General features: G+C 36.8%; 1 protein-coding gene across 1 annotated transcript; it reads right to left on the bottom strand.

The window, feature by feature from the left end:
* Positions 1 to 1,382: 1,382 nt before the first annotated feature.
* LOC117325707 (annexin A4-like) lies at positions 1,383 to 19,123 on the bottom strand. Its single transcript, XM_033882127.1, has 9 exons — positions 18,945 to 19,123; positions 13,982 to 14,057; positions 13,114 to 13,208; positions 11,540 to 11,653; positions 11,064 to 11,154; positions 10,766 to 10,914; positions 2,981 to 3,158; positions 2,409 to 2,521; positions 1,383 to 1,890 (listed from the first exon to the last, which is right to left on the bottom strand). Exons 1-9 carry the CDS (start codon positions 18,948 to 18,950, stop codon positions 1,750 to 1,752), a joined length of 963 nt encoding a protein of 320 aa, XP_033738018.1. The 5' UTR covers positions 18,951 to 19,123; the 3' UTR covers positions 1,383 to 1,749.
* Positions 19,124 to 23,604: the final 4,481 nt, after the last annotated feature.

The raw sequence follows: 23,604 nt of genomic DNA, 5'->3' as shown, positions 1-23,604 counted from the left end.
ATAACGGTAAAGTCTACTGGAGTTACTTCCCTTCGTATCATTACGCTGGTCATAGATCGACAATAGAAGACAATGTGTACGTTTTATATAACATCCTTTGTTCTCTTTAAGACGGCATAACTGACTCTTTTGCTTGGCATTATTTTGACCTATGAGCGACTACAAGATTATTGATTGTCTTTGCCGCTCTTAAGAGTCAGCTTTGCTAATGAGCTGAAAAGCTCATAGCTTCATAAAGAACTATGTATATGATGTTTATTTCATATTCTGTCAAAAGCTCTGCAATGACTTAATGGCAGATTAAAGTTCTTCCATAGCTCATGACCATGACATTCGGGCACATGTCTTAAACATTTAATTATGTGGTTAAAGCCTGAAATTCAGTATCCACATTCCAACCAGGGATGATCAAAAGAACTTTTTGGATTTTTAAGCATGGAGCCGTTCTTTCCGGTTTATAAACCATAAATTTGGCCCCAGTTAGAGTATGTTGTAACAGTTTGGAGTCCATTGTTGATGAGGGATTTAGAATGTACGACAAGAACATTCTGAGAGACTGCTAGTTCGATTACCATCGTTAGAGTGCAGAAGGAAAAGCTACGTTGTACTTTAGGTGTTTAGAATTCTGCAAGGATTTAATGAAACCAGTGACAGACCAGGATATTATGTTTAAGGACTAGGAGCCACAGAAAGAAGTTGGTAAACCTCGACATAGCATCAGGAAACGTACTTCACGTGTGTATCATCTGTACAAATTATTCAAATTTATTACAACGAATTTCTCTTAGTGAAGCATTCACGAGGTCTGACTGGGAGAAATGTGTGGGCTATGTGGTGCTGAAAAATGATTGTCTTCACGAGAAGACGACATGCTTGTCTCTAGTTGGGGTGCATTTGTTTCTTTTCTGGTTACTCTGTCAGACCAACAAAACGTCATGCTTGCTGTCCTGACGGTCTCTATGTTACTCTGTCAGACCAACAAAACGGCATGCTTGCTGTCCTGACGGTCTCTATGTTGCTCTGTCAGACCAACAAAACGGCATGCTTGCTGTCCTGACGGTCTCTATGTTACTCTGTCAGACCAACAAAACGGCATGCTTGCTGTCCTGACGGTCTCTAGTTGGGATGCATTGGTTTCTTTTCTGGTTACTCTGTCTTGGATGCATTGGTTTCTTTTCTGGTTACTCTGTCAGACCCGGATATTAACTTATACAACCAATTTGCTGTCGAAGCATTTGCACGTGGCAGATTAAGTATTTAAGGGTCTGTAATATATGTACATGTATATATTTTCGTGTGTTCGTATCTAAGACCTCTGACATTGTCAAAATATTTTTTGCCATTTCACCAGTATTTTGTGATAAAATAATCAAACTTCAAAAGAAGGAGACATTAGTTTATTACAATATAACACATTTTAGTATAAATTGCTAGATGCTGTAGGTTTTTATGAGTACATTTCCAGGAAAATGCGTCAAAAGACTGATACAGTATATCTCCCAGGAGAAAGTTTTTAGTTAGATGTAGCACTCGCAGGAGATGAGTAGTTTCCAACCAAGCAGACCCTGTCATAATGCTACATATGATATTGTACTCTAGGCACTGTTATTTCTAACTACAATTCTGGCTGAGAAACGTGTTAGACAGACCGTAAGCTCTTACTAATCTTGAGAATGTCTGTTTATTGAACCGTGTCCCTCTGTGGTCTACACTAGACAGACTTACAGGGATTACAATACGGAACTATCCTCAATCGATAGGGTTAAGAATTGTCAGTAGCATGTTCTTGTAATCACCGCCACATTCACTCTCCACTGCCTCTCGTAATATCCGGCGATCATCTTCGGGCTGCATGAAGTAGTACTCCGTACAGATCTCCTGCATGTCGACCTGTACACACATAGATATTTTACATCTGTCAAACATTATGCATAATTAAGGGATCAACATGAACAACCACATGCTTACAATCTGATCTACGTGAAGACATGAACCACGTGACTCAGTATGTTTGGGACTCGGAAATGTGGGACTAGCTCAAATTACCCACTATACATTTATCAGTATATAAAGACTCGTCAAAATTTTGAAAATGGTATTTTGGAATCATTTGAAAGTTGTTTTTTTGTTTGTTTTTTTTTTTTTTTGGGGGGGGGGGGGGGGGGGTTGTTTTTATGAAAATGCCGATATAAGTACAGTAATTTGATCAAACATCCGTTGAACATACATATGTGTATAATATTCATAATTTGTACATAGTTGACATGTTACGACATTTATCTGTGAAATTGCTATGGTTTTTCAAAGATGCATATTTGATTAGTTACAAACACACAGGTTCTCTTAAAGATGAAATAAGTGGGCGGATACGCAAGTTTTGAGAAACAAACGGTTTGCTAACACCTCACCTCGCTCCTTGACACAATCAAGCGGATAAGATCGTCGTCACTGGTACCAAGTCCTCGCATGGCGTAATCCAGTCTCTTGGCAAAGAACAGAGGTTTGTTTTCCGCTATGTCAACTGTAGAAATGAAAAAGTAAATAATGGATTATACACGTGTATGTTTAACGTAAATACCTATATAAAATATCAACAAGGTGTAAAAAACAAACAAACAATATATCTATATCGTCCATCGCCAATCATATTTCCATCCGGGTAAACGAGAGTGTAAATGCAAATGAGTTCTGATCAGTATCAGTTTTATACAAATGTAAGACTGGATTCGCAAGTGTTTTGTAAAGGTCATAGTTTATGCATAGTATCACATCTTTAACTTTACAATACAAAATGTAATTGATACTTGTTTACTTCATTGAGCTGTGTCGATCACAGTACGATAGTTAGGGAGCCCACGTGGAGCTCTTAGGTCTCGTAATGATGTGGACTGTAGGGGGACCACACAATGATAATGTATATACATTAGTGTACCTACATAACGGTATACAGTTATTGTTAAATTACAGAATACAATGTTACCTAAAGCAAGATAGCCACTTTTTATGTTTCCACTGAATTCGCTGCTTATTGCATCTCTCACGTTCTGATCGTTGTTCTCTGCATAAATTTCAAATACTCTCTTCAGGTGATTAAAGTGTCGTCTACACAGGATTTGATTGAACTTGGATTCCTCTGTGCCCCAGGCATTGGCTCCAGCCTACAAAAGTCAACATATCTCTGTAGAGATCTCCTATATATACATATTGTGTTTATTATTGTCTCTTGTATAACATTGTACACATTACAGTAGATATTCCCTATAGGTTCTGATCATATTGTATAACATTGTACACATTACAGTAGATATTCCCTATAGGTTCTGATCATATTGTATAACATTGTACACATTACAGTAGATATTCCCTATAGTCTCTGATCATATTGTATAACCGTGTACACATTACTGTAGATATTCCCTATAGTCTCTGATCATATTGTATAACAGTGTACACATTACAGTAGATATTCCCTATAGTCTCTGATCATATTGTATAACATTGTACACATTATAGTAGATATTCCCTTTAGTCTCTGATCATATTGTATAACAGTGTACACATTACAGTAGATATTCCCTATAGTCTCTGATCATATTGTATAACATTGTACACATTATAGTTGATATTCCCTATAGTCTCTGATCATATTGTATAACATTGTACACATTACAGTAGATATTCCCTATAGTCTCTGATCATATTGTATAACATTGTACACATTACAGTAGATATTCCCTATGGTCTCTGATCATATTGTATAACATTGTACACATTACAGTAGATATTCCCTATAGTCTCTGATCATATTGTATAACATTGTACACATTACAGTAGATATTCCCTATAGTCTCTGATCATATTGTATAACATTGTACACATTACAGTAGATATTCCCTATAGTCTCTGATCATATTGTATAACATTGTACACATTACAGTAGATATTCCCTATAGTCACTGATCATATTGTATAACAGTGTACACATTACAGTAGATATTCCCTATAGTCTCTGATCATATTGTATAACAGTGTACACATTATAGTAGAGATTTTTTAAAGTCACTGATCATATTGTATAACATTGTACACATTACTGTAGATATTCCCTATAGTCTCTGATCATATTGTATAACATTGTACACATTACAGTAGAGATTCCCTATAGTCACTGATCATATTGTATAACATTGTACACATTATAGTAGATATTCCCTATAGTTTCTGATCATATTGTATAACATTGTACACATTACTGTAGATATTCCCTATAGTCACTAATCATATTGTATAACATTATACACATTATAGTAGATATTCCCTATAGTCTCTGATCATATTGTATAACATTGTACACATTACTGTAGATATTCCCTATAGTCTCTGATCATATTGTATAACATTGTACACATTACAGTAGATATTCCCTATAGTCTCTGATCATATTGTATAACATTGTACACATTACAGTAGATATTCCCGATAGTCTCTGATCATATTGTATAACATTGTACACATTACAGTAGATATTCCCTATAGTCTCTGATCATATTGTATAACATTGTACACATTACAGTAGATATTCCCTATAGTCTCTGATCATATTGTATAACAGTGTACACATTACAGTAGATATTCCCTATAGTCTCTAATCATATTGTATAACAATGTACACATTACAGTAGATATTCCCTATAGTCTCTAATCATATTGTATAACAATGTACACATTACAGTAGATATTCCCTATAGTCTCTGATCATATTGTATAACATTGTACACATTACAGTAGATATTCCCTATAGTCTCTGATCATATTGTATAACATTGTACACATTACAGTAGATATTCCCTATAGTCTCTAATCATATTGTATAACAATGTACACATTACAGTAGATATTCCCTATAGTCTCTGATCATATTGTATAACAGTGTACACATTACAGTAGATATTCCCTATAGTCACTGATCATATTGTATAACATTGTACACATTACTGTAGATATTCCCTATAGTCACTGATCATATTGTATAACATTGTACACATTACAGTAGATATTCCCTATAGTCTCTGATCATATTGTATAACATTGTACACATTACTGTAGATATTCCCTATAGTCTCTGATCATATTGTATAACATTGTACACATTACTGTAGATATTCCCTATAGTCTCTGATCATATTGTATAACATTGTACACATTAAAGTAGAGATTCCCTATAGTCTCTGATCATATTGTATAACATTGTACACATTACAGTAGATATTCCCTATAGTCTCTGATCATATTGTATAACATTGTACACATTACAGTAGATATTCCCTATAGTCTCTAATCATATTGTATAACATTGTACACATTACAGTAGATATTCCCTATAGTCTCTGATCATATTGTATAACATTGTACACATTACAGTAGATATTCCCTAAAGTCACTGATCATATTGTATAACAGTGTACACATTACAGTAGATATTCCCTATAGTCTCTGATCATATTGTATAACAGTGTACACATTACAGTAGATATTCCCTATAGTCTCTGATCATATTGTATAACATTGTACACATTACAGTAGATATTCCCTATAGTCTCTGATCATATTGTATAACATTGTACACATTACAGTAGATATTCCCTATAGTCTCTGATCATATTGTATAACATTGTACACATTACAGTAGATATTCCCTATAGTCTCTAATCATATTGTATAACATTGTACACATTACAGTAGATATTCCCTATAGTCTCTGATCATATTGTATAACAGTGTACACATTACAGTAGATATTCCCTAAAGTCACTGATCATATTGTATAACATTGTACACATTACAGTAGATATTCCCTATAGTCTCTGATCATATTGTATAACAGTGTACACATTACAGTAGATATTCCCTATAGTCACTGATCATATTGTATAACATTGTACACATTACAGTAGATATTCCCGATAGTCTCTGATCATATTGTATAACAGTGTACACATTACAGTAGATATTCCCTATAGTCACTGATCATATTGTATAACATTGTACACATTACAGTAGATATTCCCTATAGTCACTGATCATATTGTATAACATTGTACACATTACAGTAGATATTCCCTATAGTCTCTGATCATATTGTATAACATTGTACACATTACAGTAGATATTCCCTAAAGTCACTAATCATATTGTATAACATTGTACACATTACAGTAGATATTCCCTATAGTCTCTGATCATATTGCATAACATTGTACACATTACAGTAGATATTCCCTATAGTCTCTGATCATATTGTATAACATTGTACACATTACAGTAGATATTCCCTATAGTCTCTGATCATATTGTATAACAGTGTACACATTACAGTTGATATTCCCTATAGTCTCTGATCATATTGTATAACAGTGTACACATTATAGTAGAGATTTTTTAAAGTCACTGATCATATTGTATAACATTGTACACATTACTGTAGATATTCCCTATAGTCTCTGATCATATTGTATAACATTGTACACATTACAGTAGAGATTCCCTATAGTCACTGATCATATTGTATAACATTGTACACATTATAGTAGATATTCCCTATAGTTTCTGATCATATTGTATAACATTGTACACATTACTGTAGATATTCCCTATAGTCACTAATCATATTGTATAACATTATACACATTATAGTAGATATTCCCTATAGTCTCTGATCATATTGTATAACATTGTACACATTACTGTAGATATTCCCTATAGTCTCTGATCATATTGTATAACATTGTACACATTACAGTAGATATTCCCTATAGTCTCTGATCATATTGTATAACAGTGTACACATTACAGTAGATATTCCCGATAGTCTCTGCTCATATTGTATAACATTGTACACATTACAGTAGATATTCCCTATAGTCTCTAATCATATTGTATAACAATGTACACATTACAGTAGATATTCCCTATAGTCTCTGATCATATTGTATAACATTGTACACATTACAGTAGATATTCCCTATAGTCTCTGATCATATTGTATAACATTGTACACATTACAGTAGATATTCCCTATAGTCTCTAATCATATTGTATAACAATGTACACATTACAGTAGATATTCCCTATAGTCTCTGATCATATTGTATAACAGTGTACACATTACAGTAGATATTCCCTATAGTCACTGATCATATTGTATAACATTGTACACATTACTGTAGATATTCCCTATAGTCACTGATCATATTGTATAACATTGTACACATTACAGTAGATATTCCCTATAGTCTCTAATCATATTGTATAACATTGTACACATTACAGTAGATATTCCCTATAGTCTCTGATCATATTGTATAACATTGTACACATTACAGTAGATATTCCCTAAAGTCACTGATCATATTGTATAACAGTGTACACATTACAGTAGATATTCCCTATAGTCTCTGATCATATTGTATAACAGTGTACACATTACAGTAGATATTCCCTATAGTCTCTGATCATATTGTATAACATTGTACACATTACAGTAGATATTCCCTATAGTCTCTGATCATATTGTATAACATTGTACACATTACAGTAGATATTCCCTATAGTCTCTGATCATATTGTATAACATTGTACACATTACAGTAGATATTCCCTATAGTCTCTAATCATATTGTATAACATTGTACACATTACAGTAGATATTCCCTATAGTCTCTGATCATATTGTATAACAGTGTACACATTACAGTAGATATTCCCTAAAGTCACTGATCATATTGTATAACATTGTACACATTACAGTAGATATTCCCTATAGTCTCTGATCATATTGTATAACAGTGTACACATTACAGTAGATATTCCCTATAGTCACTGATCATATTGTATAACATTGTACACATTACAGTAGATATTCCCGATAGTCTCTGATCATATTGTATAACAGTGTACACATTACAGTAGATATTCCCTATAGTCACTGATCATATTGTATAACATTGTACACATTACAGTAGATATTCCCTATAGTCACTGATCATATTGTATAACATTGTACACATTACAGTAGATATTCCCTATAGTCTCTGATCATATTGTATAACATTGTACACATTACAGTAGATATTCCCTAAAGTCACTAATCATATTGTATAACATTGTACACATTACAGTAGATATTCCCTATAGTCTCTGATCATATTGCATAACATTGTACACATTACAGTAGATATTCCCTATAGTCTCTGATCATATTGTATAACATTGTACACATTACAGTAGATATTCCCTATAGTCTCTGATCATATTGTATAACAGTGTACACATTACAGTTGATATTCCCTATAGTCTCTGATCATATTGTATAACAGTGTACACATTATAGTAGAGATTTTTTAAAGTCACTGATCATATTGTATAACATTGTACACATTACTGTAGATATTCCCTATAGTCTCTGATCATATTGTATAACATTGTACACATTACAGTAGAGATTCCCTATAGTCACTGATCATATTGTATAACATTGTACACATTATAGTAGATATTCCCTATAGTTTCTGATCATATTGTATAACATTGTACACATTACTGTAGATATTCCCTATAGTCACTAATCATATTGTATAACATTATACACATTATAGTAGATATTCCCTATAGTCTCTGATCATATTGTATAACATTGTACACATTACTGTAGATATTCCCTATAGTCTCTGATCATATTGTATAACATTGTACACATTACAGTAGATATTCCCTATAGTCTCTGATCATATTGTATAACAGTGTACACATTACAGTAGATATTCCCGATAGTCTCTGCTCATATTGTATAACATTGTACACATTACAGTAGATATTCCCTATAGTCTCTAATCATATTGTATAACAATGTACACATTACAGTAGATATTCCCTATAGTCTCTGATCATATTGTATAACATTGTACACATTACAGTAGATATTCCCTATAGTCTCTGATCATATTGTATAACATTGTACACATTACAGTAGATATTCCCTATAGTCTCTAATCATATTGTATAACAATGTACACATTACAGTAGATATTCCCTATAGTCTCTGATCATATTGTATAACAGTGTACACATTACAGTAGATATTCCCTATAGTCACTGATCATATTGTATAACATTGTACACATTACTGTAGATATTCCCTATAGTCACTGATCATATTGTATAACATTGTACACATTACAGTAGATATTCCCTATAGTCTCTGATCATATTGTATAACATTGTACACATTACTGTAGATATTCCCTATAGTCTCTGATCATATTGTATAACATTGTACACATTACTGTAGATATTCCCTATAGTCTCTGATCATATTGTATAACATTGTACACATTACAGTAGAGATTCCCTATAGTCTCTGATCATATTGTATAACATTGTACACATTACAGTAGATATTCCCTATAGTCTCTGATCATATTGTATAACATTGTACACATTACAGTAGATATTCCCTATAGTCTCTAATCATATTGTATAACATTGTACACATTACAGTAGATATTCCCTAAAGTCACTGATCATATTGTATAACAGTGTACACATTACAGTAGATATTCCCTATAGTCTCTGATCATATTGTATAACAGTGTACACATTACAGTAGATATTCCCTATAGTCTCTGATCATATTGTATAACATTGTACACATTACAGTAGATATTCCCTATAGTCTCTGATCATATTGTATAACATTGTACACATTACAGTAGATATTCCCTATAGTCTCTGATCATATTGTATAACATTGTACACATTACAGTAGATATTCCCTATAGTCTCTAATCATATTGTATAACATTGTACACATTACAGTAGATATTCCCTATAGTCTCTGATCATATTGTATAACAGTGTACACATTACAGTAGATATTCCCTAAAGTCACTGATCATATTGTATAACATTGTACACATTACAGTAGATATTCCCTATAGTCTCTGATCATATTGTATAACAGTGTACACATTACAGTAGATATTCCCTATAGTCACTGATCATATTGTATAACATTGTACACATTACAGTAGATATTCCCGATAGTCTCTGATCATATTGTATAACAGTGTACACATTACAGTAGATATTCCCTATAGTCACTGATCATATTGTATAACATTGTACACATTACAGTAGATATTCCCTATAGTCACTGATCATATTGTATAACATTGTACACATTACAGTAGATATTCCCTATAGTCTCTGATCATATTGTATAACATTGTACACATTACAGTAGATATTCCCTAAAGTCACTAATCATATTGTATAACATTGTACACATTACAGTAGATATTCCCTATAGTCTCTGATCATATTGCATAACATTGTACACATTACAGTAGATATTCCCTATAGTCTCTGATCATATTGTATAACATTGTACACATTACAGTAGATATTCCCTATAGTCTCTGATCATATTGTATAACAGTGTACACATTACAGTTGATATTCCCTATAGTCTCTGATCATATTGTATAACATTGTACACATTACAGTAGATATTCCCTATAGTCTCTGATCATATTGTATAACATTGTACACATTACAGTAGATATTCCCTATAGTCTCTGATCATATTGTATAACATTGTACACATTACTGTAGAGATTCCCTATAGTCTCTGATCATATTGTATAACAGTGTACACAACTTGACTTGGTTTCTGCATAGTTTTGTGACGTCAAAGGGCAATACATACTTCATACAGTTCAGAAGCATCGGCCTTAGCCTCGTATTCGTTCACATCTTCATCTTCATCTCTCCCTCCAGTTACCAGTGAAATCATCAAACGACCGAAGTACCCGGATGTGTCGCAATCCAAATGTTCTTCCAGTGACGCTTCGAACTCTGTCACGTGATATAAAATATCAGGCATTTAGTTCTATTTTTGTTGTTGCCAACATTCAAAACATATAGTCTAAACGATGTGTTCTGAATTACATAAATCACTATATGGCACTGGTTTGATTGCCGCAAGCAGCTAAATGTAAGTTTACCTTGTTGGTACAGAGCTTTGATTTCCTCCAATTCCTCGTTAGTACGGGTACACATGATTTCTATCAGGGCTGTCTCGTCAGTTCCGGCTCCCTACAAATTAAATAGAAATAGAAATCACGTATCTAAGGATGGTTATCGGTAAAACTATACTTATTACTTTGTATGTAGACTGGCCACCAGCCCTAAGTTTTTTTGTTAGAACTGCTCCACTAAATTTTAATACTAGATTATCTCCCCCTAGTTTGAAACTCTAGAATCAGACATATCCTAGTGACCAAAATCATAAAGGTCAATTTTATTTATAATTTTGATATTCTAGAGACAGGGAGCCAGTCTACTTTGTATGTTTTAACATCTAGAATATAACCTAAATTACCTGATAGATCATCCATCATACATCAAGTTCCATATGTTTTGCCAATAGAAGAAGAGTTTTGTTTTAGCAATATGGTCCATCTCTGACCAATATACTTACGCTGATAGCCCTGTTGAGTTCTCGCGCGTCATAGAGACGCGGCGGAGTCATCAAAGCGATTACGGTATTCTCGAAGTCACTCCTCAGTTCCGACTTGAGTTCATCAATAAGATCCTACAACAGAATATAAGATTTTATCAGTGTTTTATTCTGTTCGGGTTTGTACATCGCCGGAGACGCACGGGCACGATGGATTGCACTACGCTACGCTACACTTATCACGTAGCGCAATCAACCGTGGGTCTCAAACGATGGGGCTGGTGTGTTCTATTTTGAAGGAGATTGCAGGACAGAGAAATGTTAAACTTGGAAGGAAATTGCAGGACAGAGAAGTGTTAAACTTGGAAGGAGATTGCTATACAGAATAGTGTAAAACTTGGAAGGCGATTGCAGGACAGAGAAATGTTAAACTTGGAAGGAGATTGCAAGACAGAGAAATGTTAAACTTGGAAGGAGATTGCAGGACAGAAAAGTGTTTAAATTGGAAGGAGATTGCTATACAGAACACTTTGGTTTTGTTTATTTTGTTAAACTTCCTATTAACAGCTAAGGTTTTTTAAGGACTGCCTCCCGTGCGTGCGACATGTATGCGTGGGGTGAGTGCGTATGTGTGTTTTGGGAGGCTGCGGTATGTTCGTGTTAAGTCTCCATGTGATAGGCCGGAACTTTTGCCGATTTATAGTGCTACCTCACTAAAGTATACTGCCGAAGTCAGCCAGCATCACACTCCACCCGGTCACATTATACTGACAACGTGCGAACCAGTCGTCCCACTCCTAATATGCTGAGCGCTAAGCAGTGTTTAACTTGGAAGGAGATTGCTGGACAGAGAAGTGTTTAACTTGGAAGGAGATTGCTATACAGAACAGTGTTAAACTTGGAATAAGATTGCTACGAGAACACTGGAGTCACGAGTGTCAAAGTTAGACGGATAACGCTGACAACACGAGTGTCAGAGTTAGACGGAGAACGCTGGAGTCACGAGTGTCAAAGTTAAATGGAGAACGCTGACGACACGAGTGTCAAAGTTAGACGGAGAGCGCTGGAGTCACGAGTGTCAAAGTTAAACGGAGAACGCTGACGACACGAGTGTCAGAGTTAGACGGAGAACGCTGGAGTCACGAGTGTCAAAGTTAGACGGATAACGCTGGAGTCACGAATGTCAAAGTTAAACGGAGAACGCTGACGACACGAGTGTCAAATTTAAACGGATAACGCTGACGACACGAGTGTCAACTTTAAATGGATAACGCTGACGACACGAGTGTCAAACTTAAACGGATAATGCTGGAGACATGAGTGTCAAAGTTAGACGGAGATCGCTTGAGAAACGAGTGTCAAAGTTAGACGGAGAACGCTGGTGACACGAGTGTCAAATTAGACGGATAACGCTGGAGTCACGAGTGTCAAAGTTAGACGGAGAACACTGGCGACACGAGTGTCAAAGTTAGACGGAGAACGCTGAAGACACATATGTCAAAGACTGATTGACACCTATGGGACATGGGTGTCCAAAAGTGACGGAGAATGCTGGAGAGATGAAAATCAAATACACTTATATGTTGCATACAAACCTTGCCGTAGGACTGTTTGAAAGCTAATGCTATTTCCTGACGCTGTGCGTTGTTATGACTGTCCAGTACCTTTATGATAGGTTCCTCATCGGTACCTGTAAATGTAATCGGACACTATAACGACACAACATACACGGACACTATATATATACCCACTCAACATGTACGGACACTATAACACAACATACACGGACGCTATATATATACCCTCTCAACATGTACGGAAACTATAACACACAACATACACGGACACCATAAACACACAACATACACGGACACTATAACCACACAACATACACGGACACTATAACCATACAACATACACGGACACTATATAACCACCAACATACACGGACACTATAACTACACAACATACACGGACACTATAACCACACAACATACACGGACACTATAACCATACAACATACACGGACACTATAACCACACAACATACACGGACACCATAACCACACAACATACACGGACACTATAACCATACAACATACACTGACACTATAACCACACAACATACACGGACATTATAACCACACAACATACACGGACACTATAACCCCACAACATACACGGACACTATAACCACACAACATACACGGACACTATAACCACACAACATATACGGACACTATAACCACACAACATACACTGACACTATAACCACACAACATATACGGACACTATAACCACACAACATACACGGACACTATAACACGCAACATACATGGACACTATAACCACACAACATACACGGACACTATATTACCACAAAACTTATACGGGCAGTATCGGTACAACGTGGTTGTACTATTGCCTTGCTAGACTATATATATATATATATATAATACGTTACCAAAGCCACACATCGCCTCCCGAAGTGTTTGTGCTGCTGCATCAGCATCAAAGTCTTCATTTCCGAATACGGTGCCCTGAATGGAATTAAAACAACAATAATTACGGTACTCTGATCTATCCTGAACATTTATTAAGAATTAGTATCCATCATAGGGAGCCAAGCGTATATAAATCAGTTCGATTGTTAACAAGCGTAAACAGCATTAAAGAAAGTAAAATTGCTAAATTGCTAAATAGAAAAGACAATTGAATCGATGAATATCGTTGTATAAAAATTGTAATGTATACGGTATCAACAATATGCAGGTATAATATTATGGAGAATTCTTTCTGATGTTTCAAGTATTAGTAAAAGACCCAAGATAATAAACGACCTTAATTATACTGAATATAGTTAAAATTATAATTGATACAGTACCCCTAAAGAAATGGAAATATGTAATATTAGTTATACAGTACCCTTAATGCAATGGACATATGTAACATTAATTATAAGTGAAATAAACAAATAATTAGAAAATAACGAGAAAAACTGCAACAATAATTATAATAAAAAACAACAACAATCTCAACACCGTAAGTAGAACGACGTATGTTTGAGTACAAAATTTTTTTTTACTAAAGTTGAAATTCAACAACAGTTTAAAGTAATGATAATAAAATAACCACCTATCGAACTAAACGTCGCGGGGAATGAAGTCATATATTGACCAAAAACTTGCTGAATGGCGCAAATCGCCATAAGGAATTTCGGGTACCGATAACTTATGCTTTTAAAAACAAACCGCCATATGCCATTAGGGAGACAATTTGCATATACGGGTTTCATTAAAAAAGACCGGTTGTTACCGAATCTCGGACTCCATTATTATCAATAGAGACTCCTTTGTGGCAGTAGTGAATCAAGGGAAGTAACTCTGATAAATCAGGATTAGCTAGGTCTTACACGGGTATTCTGATATATCAGGATTGGCTAGGTCTTACACGGGTATTCTGATATATCAGGATTGGCTAGGTCTTACACGGGTATTCTGATATATCAGGATTGGCTAGGTCTTACACGGGTATTCTGATATATCAGGATTAGCTAGGTCTTACACGGGTATTCTGATATATCAGGATTGGCTAGGTCTTACACGGGTATTCTGATATATCAGGATTGGCTAGGTCTTACACTGGTATTCTGATATATCAGGATTGGCTAGGTCTTACACTAGTATTCTGATATATCAGGATTGGCTAGGTCTTACACTGGTATTCTGATATATCAGGATTGGCTAGGTCTTACACTAGTATTCTGATATATCAGGATTGGCTAGGTCTTACACGGGTATTCTGATATATCAGGATTGGCTAGGCCTTACACGGGTATTCTGATATATCAGGATTGGCTAGGTCTTACACGGGTATTCTGATATATCAGGATTGGCGGGCTCTTACACGGGTATTCAAGAATACAAGGATTCGGAATCTGAAACAAATCTGTTTCACTACAGTTTAATTGCTTGTAATTTGTCTTCATGAACTATTTCAGTGATATAAGAAAATAAAATGTTTGTGAACATTGAAATGGCTGTCGACATGGATAGAAACTGATAAAATGTCTATGAATGAAATTGTTTTATAGAGGTCTATGGGTATGTTCACTCCATTGACTGATATGGGATGGCGCTGTTTTATAGAAGTCTATGGGTATGTTCACTCCATTGACTGATATGGGATGGCGCTGTTTTATAGAAGTCTATGGGTATGTTAATTCCATTGACTGATATGGGATGGCGCTGTTTTATAAAAGTCTATGGGTATGTTCACTCCATTGACTGATATGGGATGGCGCTGTTTTATAGAAGTCTATGGATATGTTAATTCCATTGACTGATATGGGATGGCGCTGTTTTATAGAAGTCTATGGATATGTTCACTCCATTGACTGATATGGGATGGCGCTGTTTTATAGAAGTCTATGGGTATGTTCACTCCATTGACTGATATGGGATGGCGCTGTTTTAAAGAGGTCTATGGATATGTTAATTCCATTGACTGATATGGGACGGCGCTGTTTATAGAGGTCTATGGATATGTTAATTCCATTGACTGATATGGGATGGCGCTGTTTATAGAGGTCTATGGATATGTTCATTCCATTGACTGATATGGGATGGCGCTGTTTATAGAGGTCTATGGATATGTTAATTCCATTTAGTTGACTGATGTGGAATTGGGCTGTTTGGTGGAGGTCTCTGGATATATAGAGGTCTATGGGTATGCTAATTCCATTAAATTGACTGATGTGGAATTGGGCTGTTTGATGGAGGTCTCTGGATATATAGAGGCCTATGGGTATGCTAATTCCATTAAGTTGCCTGAAGTGGGATGGAGCTGTTTTATAGAGGTATATGGATATGTTAATTCCATTGACTGATGTTGGATGGTGCTTGTCTATAAGGTATATGGATGTGTTAATTCCATTGACTGATGTTGGATGACAGCTTCTTAATCAGAGGGAAATGACGTCATGAGAGACAATGAAATAATAGCCGTCAATTTGACAGTACATTAATCATATCTTATAACACTGTACCCCGGGGCGTGCATGCCAAAGGCACAGGCCTGGCATATACGGGACGTCCCTGCTCGGGGTCCATCCCCTGGTCCGTACACCTGTGAACGGGCTGGGTTTTCTCTCCAATACCTACCCTTGTTGTATGTATTTTCGAAATCACTTAGTATTGAGCAATTTGCTAATATATATGTAATTAATATATAAATGTCTAGAATATATAACTACAACATGTTTGTAATCCCCTATGTACTTCTGTAATTTCCATGCCAGAATGTGTAGTTTGTGAAAACAATGTACTTAATTATTGAAGTGTGAGAGATATTCCTCTACACTATATTCTAGATGTAACCGACCGGTGTTCATATGTGTGGATCAGTGTGAGTGTGTGGGTATAGGTGTGTATGTGCTGTAGTGTACATGTGTGGATTGGTGTGTGTGTGTGTGTGTGTGTGTGTGTGTGTGAGTTTGTATGTGGATCAGTGTGAGTGGGTGGGTATGTGTGGATTAGTGTGGGTGTGTGAGTATTTGGAGGTACGGACAAAAGCCCCCCCGGACATTAGCCCCTAGGACAAAAGCCCCTCCGGACAAAAGCCCCTTCACACTAATCAAAAAGTGGACAAAAGCCCCTTCATAAAAAAAAATGATATTTATTTTTTTAATGATTTTTAATTGCTACATATACATAACATATGTCATCAGTGGCTTCGGCAATGTAAACAACCGGTTCCAACAACAACTACTTGAACTGTTACATAAATAATAAGCTGTTACACAGTTGTTTGGTAGGTTTTTATTGATGTTGTGTTCTCCTGGAAAGAAATATATCATTAATGGCTTCATTGTTTCTTTGATTTTAATCATTCCTAATTTCAGAGATAAAAACAACAATATATATATATATAATTTCTGTTTTTCAAAAGTACAGATATATATAAAGTATACCAGCTAAATTTCTAAAGAAGGGGCTTCTGTCCGGGGGGGGCTAATGTCCGGGGGGGGGGGGGGGGGGGGGGGCTTTCGTCCGGAGGGGCTAATGTCCGGGGGGGGGGGCTTTTGTCCTACACTCGAGTATTTGTGAGGACTGTGAGGATGTAATTTTTATACTGATAAACCATGTGGTTTAAAGTAATAAAGAACTTGAACCCTAATGACTTGTTAAAACTACCGTCACGGTACACACACAGGTAGCATCAATTCCTACATAATAGTGAGTATACATAAGTAACAAAAGTTTTCCTATTCGTCGTCAGTCAGCCGTGGCGGTATGTAAATATGTTTGGTGGTTGTAGTCGGGGATACACGGTCGATACTTGTTTGTTTGTACTGGGATATGTAACACCATTATACGTGTGAGGAGCCGTACTTAATACATCGGATATTAGTTCCTTATCTGGGTTGTTACGGGATGGCTATTATCCAATGGTATGAACGAGAGAGTATCTCCTCCCCAGCCCACCATAAAGTGTAGGCGTTCGATATTCAAGGTGTATGACCTATATCGCCCTTACTTACAGGTATCTTACATATAATAATTGTCTGTACTTATAACAAACGGATATCAAGTTCCTTATCTGTAGGCTGTCACGTGATGGCTAGATCCGTGGACTATCTGTTATTTACCTTTATTTTAATGTATGAATGAGAGAGTGCCCCTCCTCCCCTCCCCGCCAAAACCGGCGTTTGATATTCAAGGTATGCTACCTATATCGACCATGACTACAGATAACTTATTGTCCGTACGGAAACTAAAATTGACAGGTAAATACCTTACAGGTCAGAATACACAAGCAATCAATCACTGGCTGGTCACTTTTCTTATACACATACGTGGACCCCAACATTTACACATACATGTAAACGGCGTCGCAGATATGGAGTAGCTATATATATATGCAATACATACGGACGTATATGCAGTATCTATACCAGTAATTTGAATTTATCACATACCAGAAATAGTACGCATCTTTTTCTGCACACGTCCCTTGTTTTGCCGATATCACATGTATCGATTATGAATTTTAAAGATATACATGTACCAGAGACCTATATTAATTTAGTATATAGGTATCTGCGTGTACATACTTTTACTATACTTCACCACAAATGGTTAGAAAGTTAACATCGACCTGGTGCAGCACTAATAAGATATATCTTTTAAAAATGCACAAAGAGCCAATATAGCATTCGACAATTATTAAAAACTATAGCATATAATATGTAGGACCCCGCCCACTCGTGCTATTCACCAGACGGATGGATCACTGCCATGTTTCAATGCATATCTTATCAAACGAACCTTAAATTCATACAGGTTTTCTTGCCTAAATGAACAAATATCGTATTGTATTAATTGTGAACAACTAAAATATAAAGTATAAGCAAAACTAGAACTTACCGGCATGTTTTCTGGTCAGGTGTTTTCCTTGTGACTACCTGTGGGGAACTAAGGTGTGTGATGACAGGTAAGTAAAGTCACGTGACCACTGACTCACATAACTTCTTCTCATTCACATTTTTGCTTTTTTGCTGCAGGTATATATGTGTGACGTAGCCGACAATTTCCCAAGTCACCTGACGACAACATCACCTGATATGGGTTGTATGTATATAATATATGCAGCATATGTGTATTAATTAATAATATACATATGTACAGGGCCCTGTGACATATATTTCAGTCTGTAGGCGTACCTATCAGGGACACATTCCAAGGATAGTGAAACATACCAATATTATCAACACATCGAAGAATTTCAACTATTTCTGACACAAAATACATCAAAATGACTGGAATTTTTTGCACAGTTAATAAAAACTGTGTATCTATAAACAGGTTTAGCCGGGGTCGTTTTCAATTGTTAGTTCTGACGGATTGATGATACAAAACATCTGGCCAGAAAACGTATATACTACGGATTATACGACTCTAATCAGGCATGTCGAGATATTTAGCTCATGTGTAACGGGTGTGATCACAGGCCTATTCCCGTTATATGGCGCCAATCAACTATTTGGTTGGATAGGCTAACCATTTAAATCACCTGAATGTGCAAAAAATATCTTGGCCGATCGACATTTGGAGATCCACGCTGGAACAATTCAAGTAGCTACCATTGGCTTAGCTGTCAATGACGTAACTACCATTGTCTGGTTGTACTGTGTTTCTAGGGCATTGGAAACTCGAAGCTTTTGTGACTGCTCTCATATTTAGGATTTGCGCATGGCGTTTTGACGATAAAAAATAATTATGTACATTGCATAATAAAAAAATATACTAGGCAATTAATTTATGTTTAGGTTGAATTGTGATAAAAGACACAGTTTAGTTGCCAAGCGTAGTTATTTATTGGAACACCAGTCCCAAGTTAGATATCTAGAGTTTGTAATCCACATATGGGCGTCGATACTGACGTATACAAGGGGAGAGCGGAATAGTTCCACTAATCCCACTTAAATTTACTGCCGATTCAGTCATCCTGTTGTAGTTTGGTGCCATCAGAGACATGTATAGACGTGTATATCACGTCTCTGGTGCCATAGCGAGACAGTTTCACTACTTCGATCCAATGAGAGATCTGGGTTTTTTTGTTTTTTTTTAAATCCTTGCAACTTTGTCTAATAGTATGATGGTATGGATTTTGGCGATGTTTTCGGGTGTTTGTTTAGTTGCCTTTTGAAAATGTTCATCTCTTGTGGTAAATTATTCCAAGTGGAGACAACTCTGTCGGAGAAGAATTGTATTCTGCAATTTAGCCTGCTTCTTCTGATTTAAATTTTCCGGTGGTGTCCTCTAGTGAGTTTTTCCACAGTTGTGTACACATTAATTTCACGAAAATCAATAAAAATAGATAAATAGAAATACAGATGGAAACGTTGAAAATGACCAGAAGATATTAGAACTTGTATCAAAGTCTGCATTTAGACATCCAAGAAGAAATCGGTCTAAATATATCCTATAGGTCCTTAAATTAGCATAGTAGTTAAAGCGACTATAAATGTACAAATCACCGTTGGAAAATATATATCTGACGTAATATTTAAAAATAATATACCAGCCTTCCATAAAACTAAGACTTTTCCTTAATTACGAAATTTAAAGTGTCCGCAACCGTGATTTTCAAATACGCGGATCAGGAAAAAACAACATTACAATTCGGTATTCTATCCTACAAGAATGCGTCTGTTACCACGCTGCGTGGCCTCGTTATCCTCATCCATGTCATTCGACTTTCTCCGTGTAGTATTGTTTACAAACACTAATCAAGGTAAAGAGTGTTTTAAATCATCAAAATATCTATTTACAAAACTTATATTAGGATGTGTCACTGTAACCTATTTTAATATTCATAAGATGGAATCACCGTTAAATGAGTATGAAGTCTATAGTTATAGTCGCTCAGAGATCTATATGAGTGGCTTAGATAGGATGTCAAAGACAAAGTAAATACATAAAAATAAAATCCTTCATTGAGGACCTGATATATACGTTAACACTTATTTTCCTATTTACGTTGTTTTCCGTTCCCATCGGGAAATTCGGTTCAAATATAATCATTGGCATTTCTGGAAGCATTTCCCCCCGGGGGAACACCAACAGTCAGTGTCATATGAGGACGTATATGTCTAAGGGAACACCAACAGTCAGTGTCATATGAAGACGAGTTACTAGTTGGAACACCAACAGCCAGTGTCATATGAGGACGTATTAGTCTAGGGGAACACCAACAGCCAGTGTCATATGAGGACGTATGTTTAAGGGAACACCAACAGTCAGTGTCATATGAGGACGTATATGTCTAAGGGAACACCAACAGTCAGTGTCATATGAGGACGTATGTTTAAGGGAACACCAACAGTCAGTGTCATATGAGGACGTATAAGGGAACACCAACAGTCAGTGTCATATGAGGACGAGTTACTAGTTGGAACACCAACAGCCAGTGTCATATGAGGACGTATTAGTCTAGGGGAACACCAACAGCCAGTGTCATATGAGGACGTATGTTTAAGGGAACACCAACAGTCAGTGTCATATGAGGACGTATGTTTAAGGGAACACCAACAGCCAGTGTCATATGAGGACGTTTGTCTAGGGATACACCAACAGTCAGTGTGATAAATATGAAGATAGGTGTCTATAGGGAGACACCAACAGGCGAGGTTATATAAGGACGTATGTCAATGGGACAGACAGGGTCATATCAGGACGGGTGTCAATGGGGACACCAACAGGCAGGTCATATGAATACGGCTGTCTAGGGGACACCAACAGGAAGGTCATATGAGGATGAGTGTCTAGGAGACACCAACAGGCAGGTCATATGAAGACGGGTGTCTAGGGAGACACCAACAGGCAGGGTTATATGAGGATGAGTGCATGTATAGGGGAGGCAGTTCATATGAGGACGGGTGCCTAGGGAGAAACTAACAGTCATGCAGTGTCTTAATTATGAGGACGGGTGTCTACGGAGAAACTAACAGGGTCATATCAGGACGGGTGTCAATGGGGACACCAACAGGCAGGTCATATGAATACGGCTGTCTAGGGAGACACCAACAGGCAGGTCATATGAATACGGCTGTCTAGGGAGACACCAACAGGCAGGTCATATGAATACGGCTGTCTAGGGAGACACCAACAGGCAGGGTTATATGAGGATGAGTGTCTAGGAGACACCAACAGGCAGGTCATATGAATACGGCTGTCTAGGGAGACACCAACAGGCAGGGTTATATGAGGATGAGTGTCTAGGGGGACACCAACAGGAAGGTCATATGAGGATGAGTGTCTAGGGGACACCAACAGGAATGTCATATGAATACGGCTGTCTAGGGAGACACCAACAGGCAGGTCATATGAATACGGCTGTCTAGGGAGACACCAACAGGCAGGTCATATGAATACGGCTGTCTAGGGAGACACCAACAGGCAGGTCATATGAGGATGAGTGTCTAGGGGGACACCAACAGGCAGGTCATATGAAGACGGGTGTCTAGGGAGACACCAACAGACAGGGTTATATGAGGATGAGTGTCTAGGAGACACCAACAGGCAGGTCATATGAATACGGCTGTCTAGGGAGACACCAACAGGCAGGGTTATATGAGGATGAGTGTCTAGGGGGACACCAACAGGCAGGGTCATATGAAGACGGGTGTCTAGGGGGACACCAACAGGCAGGGTCATATGAGACGGGTGTCTAGGGGGACACCAACAGGAAGGTCGTATGAAGACGGGTGTCTAGGGAGACACCAACAGGCAGGGTTATATGAGGATGAGTGCATGTATAGGGGAGGCAGTTCATATGAGGACGTGTGCCTAGGGAGAAACTAACAGTCATGCAGTGTCTTAATTATGAGGACGGGTGTCTACGGAGAAACTAACAGGGTCATATCAGGACGGGTGTCTACGGAGAAACTAACAGGGTCATATCAGGACGGGTGTCTACGGAGAAACTAACAGGGTCATATGAGGACGGGTGTCTACGGAGAAACTAACAGGGTCATATGAGGACGGGTGTCTACGGAGAAACTAACAGGGTCATATGAGGACGGGTGTCTACGGAGAAACTAACAGGGTCATATGAGGACGAATGTCCAATGTAGAGGATGGATGTATACTAAGACATGGAGGAGGAGGTCATACGAAGAGTTTTAGACGGGTCGACATTGTTACTCTCTTGACTGTTCGGGTCAGTTTTCAATATGACTATACGAGTTATCTTTCTTGATCTGTTCACAATTCTAATCCAAATACAAAAGTTACACAAAATAAACGAAATTAAATTTCGAATTATTATGGTTATTTAGTGTACATTATAATTAGGATAATTACGGACCTAGATTATACGTTCTTCGTGCACAGGCACTCGCCTAGCATGTCAATAACTCAGTGTATTCAGATATCTATATACTATAATAAGTCTCTGATGTATGTGCATGATTATATTTGACAGAAGAGGCGAGTACCTGTGATACATGCGTCACTGAGATATTTGTTATAAGCAGAGACATATATATGTCTCTGTTATAAGTGTAGCCCGACCTTAAATCTT

This window comes from Pecten maximus, chromosome 4 (genome assembly GCF_902652985.1).
Source record: "Pecten maximus chromosome 4, xPecMax1.1, whole genome shotgun sequence".
Taxonomy (NCBI): Eukaryota; Metazoa; Mollusca; class Bivalvia; order Pectinida; family Pectinidae; genus Pecten; species Pecten maximus.
Note: the sequence above shows the minus strand (reverse complement) of the source record. Positions and strands in the feature narration are given on the sequence as shown.